At 36.9% G+C, this 10,548-nt stretch overlaps 1 protein-coding gene across 1 annotated transcript; it reads left to right on the forward strand.

Annotated features, from left to right (window-relative positions):
• The first annotated feature begins 9,288 nt into the window (after positions 1–9,288).
• On the forward strand, positions 9,289–10,212 carry LOC127799749 (uncharacterized). Its single transcript, XM_052333978.1, has one exon. It carries the CDS (start codon positions 9,289–9,291, stop codon positions 10,210–10,212), a length of 924 nt encoding a protein of 307 aa, XP_052189938.1.
• The last annotated feature ends 336 nt before the right edge of the window (positions 10,213–10,548 follow it).

Genomic DNA, 10,548 nt, shown 5'->3' on the forward strand with positions numbered 1-10,548 from the left:
TTTGATTTTCTAGATATTTTTATTGAATCCAAATGAGGGGTACTTTCTTATTTACATTTATGTATCCTTAATTTATATTTTACCTTCCATTTACTTAAACTAAAGAAATGTAAATATCTTATAATGAATTCATGCTATGTATTCTATCTTTAAGCAAATCTTTATTTTTCCAAAAACCTGGACTGAGAGTCGACTCTCGGTGAGGGAAAGTCGACTGTAAGTTAAATGGCAGTCGACTGTGGATGTGCATTAGTTGACATAGTCGAACATTGTTTATGTAGAGTCGAGATAACCGATAGTGGGTTTTGGCCTGTTGACTGTAGGCCAAAGATAGTCGACTGTCTGTGAGAAGTCGACTGTGGGTTGAGCGAGAGTCGACTGTCGGCATCAAGAGTCGACTGTTAGGTGTCGAGGAGTCGATTGTCGGTTAGAACAGTCGATTACCAGACTCCAATGGTCGGATTTTCCAACCGTTTAAAGATCCGTTGGAAGCTTCATTATAAATATCAAGAGGAGAAATTTGGAGAAAGCTAATGCTCCATCATTTCCTATCTTTCTAAAGCACACCCAAGCTCTCAAGAAAATCAAGAAAAGCAATCCAAGGCTCAAGCTCAAAGATATATCCTTGGAGCCCAAGGCAAAGGAGAAGAAGATATTCTCTCCATTTGTGGTAAATTGTATTTGTATTCATATTTGCCTTGTATAATTGTTCTTGTATTAATATCCATATTTGTCCAAGATTGTTGGACTTAGGATTACATTGTAACTACTTTAATTATGGATTGTGACTGGCCTCCTAGAGCCCAAGTAATCTACGTGTGTATTATTGTATTAGTTTTTGAGGTGCGCTAAGGAGAAAACCTCTGGGTGTATAAGTTTTCTAGGTGATCCTGTGTGGAAACCTAGTGTTGTGATTTTAGTGGAACCTTAAGTGTTGGGTTGACCTTGAGAGAGTGGAGTAGGTGTTGGAGACATTGAACCACTATATATTCTTGTATTGATTATTGTGGTTGTTTGCGTTTTTATATTGTTATTACTCTCAAATAACATATATATATATAGAACAAGTGTATTTTTTGTATAAGAAAAGCTCAAGAGTTTTAAAAGGGAAGAATCGGTTTATTAAGTTTTTAATCCTCAATTCACCCCCCTCTTGAGTGGCCATTGTGTGTCAAGGGACTAATAGTATGTGCTCTACTTGACCACATAGATAGCAAGCCCCCGAGTTCCCCCGACACAGGCCCTTGTATTGCCTCCCACAAGTACTGCATACTACAAGTCCTATTGAATACTAGGACAAACTGGGTTCCCATCTCCTCTTCTTATCACCACCACGTCCCTGCGATGTGCTTGCTCCCTTTTGACTGATCTAACTACTTTTCAACTCATTCCTATTATGCTCTATAACATAAGCCTTTTATACTGTAATAGAAAAATCAATAATCTGTGCACCTATTAATGCATGCTGGATCTCCAAGCATAGGCCTCTCTAGAACTTGGTCGCTTTCTTGGCCTTGGTGGATACCAAATCCTAGGCAAACTAGGCTAGAGATATAAACTCGGACTCATACTATGCCACCATCTTACTCCCTTGCAATAGCTCTATAAACTCATAAATCTTCTATTCCCTCACCCAATCTGGAAAGAAATGCCCATTAAAGGCTTCCTGAAATTCTATCCATGTAAGTTCCCTACCATTGTACCACTGTCTCACTATCTCCCACCATTACTCCACATCACCCCTTAATAAGAAGGAGGCCAAACTATACCCTCTGAGTGTCATCACAACCCATCAAACACAAATGCTTTTCCACGAACAACATCCAATTCTCAGCTGCTGAAACATCCACGCCCCCATAAAATTCGGGGGGTCAGAGCGCTATAAAGTCCTTAAGCAACTGCCCACCTGTACTATTCTCCACCTCATGCACCATAAGATTATAGGTCTAACCTACCTCCTGCTCAATCAAATTTCCTTTAGCTTCATGTGCTATTTGATCTCATCCCACATGGTCTGCCGTAAGCATCTCCACAGCCCTCTGCATCCCTACTAAAGCTCCTCGCAGCTTTGCCATCTCCTGGCTCCAGTCTCCACTAAGCTCTCTTAGAGACTTCAAGGTAGCAGAAAGTATGGGTGTGGACCATCCACGACCCTGACTTCGAGTTTGTGGCCTTCCTCTTCGAGCACTCATGGTCCTGCACAATTAACATACCCAGAACTTAAGTCCGCATTCAAACCCATATACTTACTCACAATGCACACCCTTATCTAGATGTACATCAAACCATAAGACACATGACCCAACCCCCACACCTATGTGTACAGAGACTCACCTTAAACCAACCTGCTCTGATACAAAACTGTAACAACTCGCCTTTCGAAACCCCCACTAGCATAGAGGATCTGTGAGAGGGTCATTAGTAGAATGATATGAAAGCAACTTAAACCACACCATCATAACATGCCTATAAATAATATATGAAACACCATAACAAAACCATAAAGCATACACATTCGATTGGAACAAAAAATACACCCTCTAATTGTAATACATCAAGTCATAACCACCAAAAACATATATACACCCTCGGGCTCAAGAACATTTAGAACATTTAGACTTGTAGTGGGTTCAATTCCATGCCAATGAATGGATAACCACCCCCCAAGAACATTTATACTTGTATTGGGACCAAGAAGAAATCACTCAAAACTTATCCAAATAATTTGAATTTTATGCCAAATCACATATTTTCAAGTCTAGTTTACAATGCAACCAACGGATCTTGAATTAGAATTTTTTTATTGAAAGTTATGCCAAAAACAATAGGGCATACGCAATTTGCCAAAGGCTAAAAATGGTTTATCGCCTTTCAAAAATGGTTGATAATTTCCTCCAAAATTGTTGACCAAAAGCAGAACAAAACCACACCTAAGACACACCAAATGCAAGACAAATGGAGGAAGGATCATACCATCAATGCCCTAGCCCTAAAGCACCATTCCTTTTAGGATTGTAGGGTGATAACTATGAAACCCAAGGGAGACCAACTAGGTAAAACAAGAAACATGAGAGATTTACAAAGGTTTCTACATAACCCTTTAACACAACCATCTTTTAGGAAAATATAGAATTTTCATTCTTAAATCCCCAAACATCACAACTAGAGGCTTAAGAAAGGTAAAAGGGACTAGAACTTGCCTTCAAAGCTTTTCTTGACGATCTTACTTGAGATGATGCTCTTCCAAAATCCTTTACTTCACACCTCCAATAAGAAAACTAGCAAGAAGGAAGAAAGGAGATGAATATGAAGTTATCCTTAACTTCTTAATCCCTTTGGAGTTTAAACACACACAAAGAAGGAAGGGGAAGAAACCCTACCTTGATCCTCCCTCTCTCTCAATCGGTCTCCTTCATTTTCTTCTTTCCTCTACCTTTTAATTCTTCCTTTACATGCAAAAATGAACCCTTTCTCTTATATATATGCACACTCCCACACACAATTACTTAAATGCCCTTGGTGCCAAAACACTTAAATGAGAATTCCATATGTTTAAATAATAGCTTAAACATTAAATCAACATTATACAACATTTCCAACCATACCTTAAGCTATTGTGGGTCCCACTACCATTTAAGTCAAATTTTTGACTTTTTCCACTTCCATTGCACATCACCTAAAAATATCACATATAATTCACCAAATTATTACTTTAATAAAATAAATATTTCATTCCAATATATATATCACCTGGACCCACCAACGAATCATTACAATGACTATGAGATTGGGCAGATGGATGTCAAGGCCATGTTCCTTAATGGGTTTCTTAGGAAAAAGATCTATATGGAACAACCCCATTGTTTTGAGTCCGCTAATTCTTGTCAGGTATGTTTGCTGAAAAGATCTATCTATGGTTGGAAGCAACTTTAAGGAGCTGGAACATTTGTTTTGATCATGAGATCAAAGACTTTAGTTACATGAGAAATCTAGATGAACCATGTATATATAAGAAGACTAGTGGGAGTACAGTTAGGTTCCTGGTCTTATATGTGGATGATATTTTTATTATGGGTAACAATGTGGATATGATGTTATCTACCCAAGCCTGGTTGTCCAAAGTGTTAGTTCCAAATGATGGGAATTATATCCCAAGAAGGGGGGTGAATTGGGATTAGGATAAATTCTTCGATAGTTTAAAGATCTATTGCTTGCAGCAGAATACTATGTTTCAAAATTTGAAGAAGAATGTTTTGAAATCAACCTTTCTATTAAGTTTGTTTTGAAATCTATTATATATGTTTCAAAACCTTCCTCTCTGGTTTACTTATTTTGAAGCTCTTAGCTTTAAAAAAATTGATTCTTTTGAAAGCTTGAACAATGAGAATAGGCAAGTAAAATAGCAAAACAAGTGCACACAAAATTTATAGTGATTCGACACCTAGCCTAGTCCATTACCTTCAAGCTTACCCACTTGAAGCATTTTCAAACACAATCACTTTCACTAGGGATCAACCACAACAAGTGTTTTAGCACGATTCACCCTAAAACTTTGTACACAATGAGTTTTATGGCTCAACTTGAACCTTGACACACTGAGTTTTGAGGCTCAACTCAAACCTTACACCGCAATGAGTTTTAAGGCTGAACTCAAACCTTACAAACCTTAACAAGATAAATAAACCTTATCTTTTACAACCTAACAGATTTAACACAATAAAATGCCTTACCAAATGGATGTACAAACCTCTTGGATTGAGGTAAGGAGAGTTAGAAGGATGAGACTCAGCTTGCTTTTCCTTATCACACCACAATGCACATCAAGGATTGTGTGGATGGATCTTCTTGTGTCTTTTCTTTATCACACCATAAGACACTTGTGCTTGTGTATGTATCTTATGTCTTTTGTATGTGTGTTTTGGTGTATATGCTTGTAAGTCCTTTATTTGTCTTCAAAGAGCTACTATATATACCAAGAGATAGAGATTTGACTTATTACAGCCATTTGAGATAGGATATTAAAGTAAGTTTCGAAACATACCATATAGGTTTTGGAACAACACAATTTTACACTATGGTTCGAAACATACTCGTCATGTTTCGAAACATCCAGCCTTTACAACTGGTTTTGCACTGGGAGACAGCATGAGTAAGAGACAAAGATAGATGCTCACCATGATTTTTTTTTTTTGTTCTCCACTTTCATAATTTGAAATTGAAATTATGGAGATTAAATAAAAAGTAAACTTTTTGAAAAACTTTTGAATAAAAAGAGAATGAAAAGCAAAAGCATCTCGAGTTTTTAAATATTCTGCTGACAGAGTCAGAGGTTTTGAAACATTCTATGAAGCTTTCGAAAGAAACTTCGAAAACTTATTTCAAAAACATATGCAACTCAGATTTTAAATGCTCTACTGACATAATTGTTAAAGGTTTCAAAACATACTATATAGGTTTCGAAACATATGCTTAAATCTCAGATAGGTTTCAAAATATAGCGTACAAACATAGCAGACATTGAAACCTTTTCAAAAAGCATTTCAAAACAAGTATAGAAACATGGCAGAATAATGTTTCGAATCACAGAGACTAAGTTTCGAAACATGATGCATGAACTTTGGATTTTTCAAACATTTGAACATTCACACCAAACACTATTAATGCATGTTTCAAAATATGAAAAGCTTATTTCAAATTATGAGATTCACATAAAAGATTTTTCCTTCTAAGATAGGTTTTTCATTAAACACATTTTCTCATATATCAAAAACTATGATACAATAATTCTCCCCATATTTTTTGATAGTGATAAAAACCTTTGAAAGAAATCGAATATGAGTTTTTAAAAACCTTATAACTCCTCCTTTATCTTGTACAGGAGATAGAAAACAAACCTTGGTGCGGCATGTCCTCTTTTGGCTTTGCTTGAGATATCACAACAAAAATATTTATTGTTACCAATAGTTAGTGCTTCAAGAGTTGATAGATTCACTAAAAAAAATATTTTGTTCGATACCAGTTGATAACTAAACACAAACTTCATACCAGTTTGTAGATTAGACATGATCCATTATAGTAGCATACATTTTTCTCAATTTTCTCCCCCTTTTTATCATAAGCAAAAAATATGATTACCAATGTAGAAAACGATGTTTATGTTTTTTCCCCTATCAAAAGACAATATAACAACCATAAGAATAATCGAGATACCAAATGAAAACCAATAGGAATTTAATACCAAAACATCCATTACATGTAGTTTCAAAAACAAAGACATACCAACAAAATACGTTCAATCCAAAATACATTCAATCCATTTAGAAGACTAATGAGTCGAGGAGTCTGATGAGTCCTCCTTGTTACGGACTAGTTCTTCTAGATTTCATAATTAATCCCTAATACTACCTAGGTATTCTTTTGTTTGGCGATGATTGTTATCGACCTTGTCGTTGATAATTTGGAGAGTATCTTCAAATCATCGAGTCATAGAGGCAAAGCCTTTAGTTATGGTGGACTGAAGTGATTCAAGCATGTCCGACATGACTTGAGAAGATGGTCCCGCTTTGTGATGAGGAGTGGGGGCGGCTTGAGCAGGAATATCTTCATCGTCTTTTTCTTCTTCCTAGGATTCTGATTCCACCTCATAATTATATCTTTGATGACGGTGGACTACTTTGGTGTATTTGTGATGAGTTTCGTCATAGACATAGCCTATTTTAGGAAGGGAGGTGTGGTTGAAGATAGGGATTTGATTTTCGGATAAAATAGATGAGGATTTGTGTAACGACCCATTAGTGGGTCTAGAGTTTTATTGGAATTATGATTCACTATGTGTGATAAATTAGCCTCAAGGATTAGATGTTATAAATATTGTGAGGTGCCTAATTTAAGGGATTGGGCTTTTAAAGAAAACTTAGATTGAAACCATTTGTTTTAGGTTGTATTTTATTTAAGAATGAGGTTGAGAAGCCCTTGGGCCTAAGAATATATGTAGGGGCCATTGTGTTGGGCTAATGAAATGGGCATTGGGCCCATGAGCATAAAGTTTTGTGTATTTTAATTAATCAAAATGAATGAATTATGAAAAGTCTAATGAGGGCTTGATGTTGTCCATTATGTGTGTGAAAAGTAAGGGTGAAATGGGAATTTCACAAATGGGTATTATTATAAATGAAATTATGAGTGTTATGGAGTAAAAAGGGAAATGAAAAAGAAAAGAAAAAGAGGCAAAAGACCAAAATGGGTTTAATGAGTTGTGGAATGTTTGTACAATAGATGGGCAAAGTTGTATTTGTATTCATATTTGCCTTGTATAATGTAATACTTGGGATTTTTAGCTTCTAATACTTGAGCAAATATGTCCTTTCAAGGGATTATAGAAGCCTTGAGACAAAGGTTCAGTTTTTGAGCCAGTGGCAAAATCGTAAATATTGAGGTTCGGGTAAAAGTGTAATTTACCTAAAAACCAGGGGTATTAGCGTAATTAGTCCTTTCTTCGGGGACTAAAATGCAATTAAAAATTGGCCTAGGGACCAAGTTGAAAAGGGTCTAAGTGCAATTACCTGAAAAGTTTGGGCCAAAGTGTAATTCTTGAAATATTTTTCCTAAGGGCATTTGGGAGATTCAAGAAAAGCCTCATAAATGATTTTAGAGATAAGGATGAAGCCTCATGATGATATTAGAGATAAGATGAAGGCTCATGATGACTTTAGAGATAAGATAAGTGTTCATGATGACTTTAGAGATAAAGATTAAGCCTCATGATGACTTTAAGGATAAGATTTGATATGATTTGGATAAGATTTGATAAGATCTTATTTGGATAAGATTTGATAAGAATGATTGCAGAATATCTTAGAAGATATGGAATGATTAGAGAATATTTTAAAAGATTTAAAATGATTGGAATATCTTGAAAGATTTAGAAAAAATTTGAAATGATTGTGACTTACTTGGTGACCAAGTTTCCAAGCCTATAAATAGGGCTCATGGCCAAGAATTTCCTCATTCTAAGTTGGGATAAATTCATGCTAGACGGGAGTGCTTCGAGCTTTTTGTAAAGGTGAAGCCTTCAGCATTCAAATCTCATCAAACCAAGTTAAGGTAAGTACATTATGAACTATTTATGATGTTTAAGCATGACTATGAACTATGTTATGTGGTCCCTCATGTTATGTTATGTTCACGCAAGTTTCGGGACCGGAGCTCGGTAGCGCTACGCACGAGGGTTCTTACCCCTGCAAGTTGGTGGAACCTCTCGTGTCTCCATACGATATGTTATGTTATGTCATGACTTGTTTAAATACATATGATGGTTCTCTTGTACTTACTGAGATTTGCGTAATCTCACCCCCCTTATGTTTCCCCCTCCCCCAGGTGAGCATGAATGAGGAGACTAGGACATGGATGTGGAGCGTGGTGGCTTGTTTAAAAAGGATTTTCAAGAATTTAAGTTTAGTTTCCTTTTGAAACAATGTTTTATAGGGTTGAACTCTGATCTTTTCCTATATGTATGCCATAAAGCATGTCTTGGAATTTTATTTGATTTAAAGGAAGTATGATTTTGGTTTTAAGCTCCGGACATTTTTATATGAATATTATTATCATTAAGCATGTAAGTAAGTTACGGGTGTCACATAGTGGTATCAGAGCAAAGTTTACTTTCCTGTAGACTCAAATTGTTTTTAAAGAAAATTTTTTTTTTTTCTTTTAGTAAATTTTTTAAGGAAATGCTTTTAAGGAAACATGAAAATCCACTCGTCCCATTCAAGCTTCTGATCTCCGGGTAAGTTATAAGAATTGTTATGCTTATTCTTTACGGATACTATGCTCATGCAAGTCATATCCCCCTTAACTATGCAGTTATTCTCTCAAGCTATATTTACGAGCATATGTTGTTATATGTATGCACACGTATGAAGCTCATGTTGGAATAAGTATGTGAGAGATATGATTCTTATTTGTCATTAATTAGTATGCGTTTTTCGCTAGTGATATTGCTCCAAACTCAAGAGTTCATGATTATAGCGGAAATACTTATTTAGGAAGGGTTTATTAGAATGAAAGCAATTAGGAATCAAGTCCATCAAGAAGAGCTTGCAAAATGAATCGTAGTACTCTTTATCTTTAAGGACCCTACATTTAGGAATTAATTATTCTTTTTCACATAAGGTTATGGAAACCCGTGCAAGAAGTGCCAATAGTAGGGGCAGGTAGCCGCAAAATGAGGCTAGCGAAACCAACAACCTCAACGGGCAGTTCATGCAGTTCATTGATGCCATTCGCAACATGACGCCACTTGCCACACCACCAGTTGCACCTCCCCAAGAAAACCTAAGAAACAATGCTACCTTGGTAGAGCAGTTTTGGAAGCTTCAACCTCCAACTTTCGAGAGTGGGTTAGACCCTCTGGTAGCTGAAGATTGGATAGCAACAATTGAACGGATCTTTAATCTCATAGATTGTCCAGACCCTAGGAAGGTAACTTGCGCTACATATATGTTACAACATGGAGCAAGGCATTGGTGGGATTCTACTGCTAGATCCCGACCCCAGGGACATGGGTGGACCTGGGATCAGTTCAAGGAACTTTTTCTTAAGAAGTATTACCCCTCTAACATCCGTAACCAGAAGGAAGCAGAGTTCCTCATGTTAAAACAAGGTAGCTTGACCTTGATTGAATACGAAAGGAAGTTTGATGAGCTATCACGTTTTGCCCCAGCCTTAGTGGATACAGAACAAAAGCGGGCAAGACGCTTTGAACAAGGGTTGAGAGATGATTTACGGCAGGCAGTCGTAACTTTTGAGTTAGGCACGTATCATGAAGTGCTAGCTAAGGCCCAACTGGCGAACTTTAGAGAAAGCTCCAACAGCAATAGCAAGCTATCACAGTCTGGACCACTAGAAAAACGTAAGTGGGAGGATAAAGGTAAAGGAAAGCAGGATTATTCGAAGAAGAATAAAGAAGGCGGTCCAACATCAGGGTATTATCAACTGAACCCAGTGTGTGGCAAATGTCAGAAGCGTCATACTGGACTGTGTCTCATGGGAACCGGCGCCTGTTACAGTTGTGGTGAAATGGGTCATTTTTCCAAATTCTGTCCCAAGGGTCAGGTAAAGAAACAGCAGCAACAACCATATCAACAGAAGCCAGGAAATCCCTCTAAGGGGCAAGCTAGGGTGTATGCACTCACAGGACAAGAGGAGGATTAGGACTACAACGTGTTGGCAGGTAACATCCTCATCTCTAGAATACCTGCTTATACTTTGTTTGATTCTGGTTCCACCCATTCTTTTATATCCCCTAAGTTTGCAAGTAAATGCAATGCACATGTGGAACATGTAAGTACTCGCTTAGGAGTAGCAATACCCTCAGGAGATATAATAGGCACGAATCATGTAGTAAGAACAGCTAAGGTGGAAGTTGGGGGAAAGTTTTTAGAAACAACCTTATATGTCTTAGATATGCAAGAATTCGATGTGATTTTGGGAATGGACTGGCTTTCCAAGCACCATGCGACCATTCTATGCTTTGAAAAGGAAATAGTT

Source organism: Diospyros lotus, chromosome 4, assembly GCF_014633365.1.
Source record: "Diospyros lotus cultivar Yz01 chromosome 4, ASM1463336v1, whole genome shotgun sequence".
Classification (NCBI taxonomy): Eukaryota; Viridiplantae; Streptophyta; class Magnoliopsida; order Ericales; family Ebenaceae; genus Diospyros; species Diospyros lotus.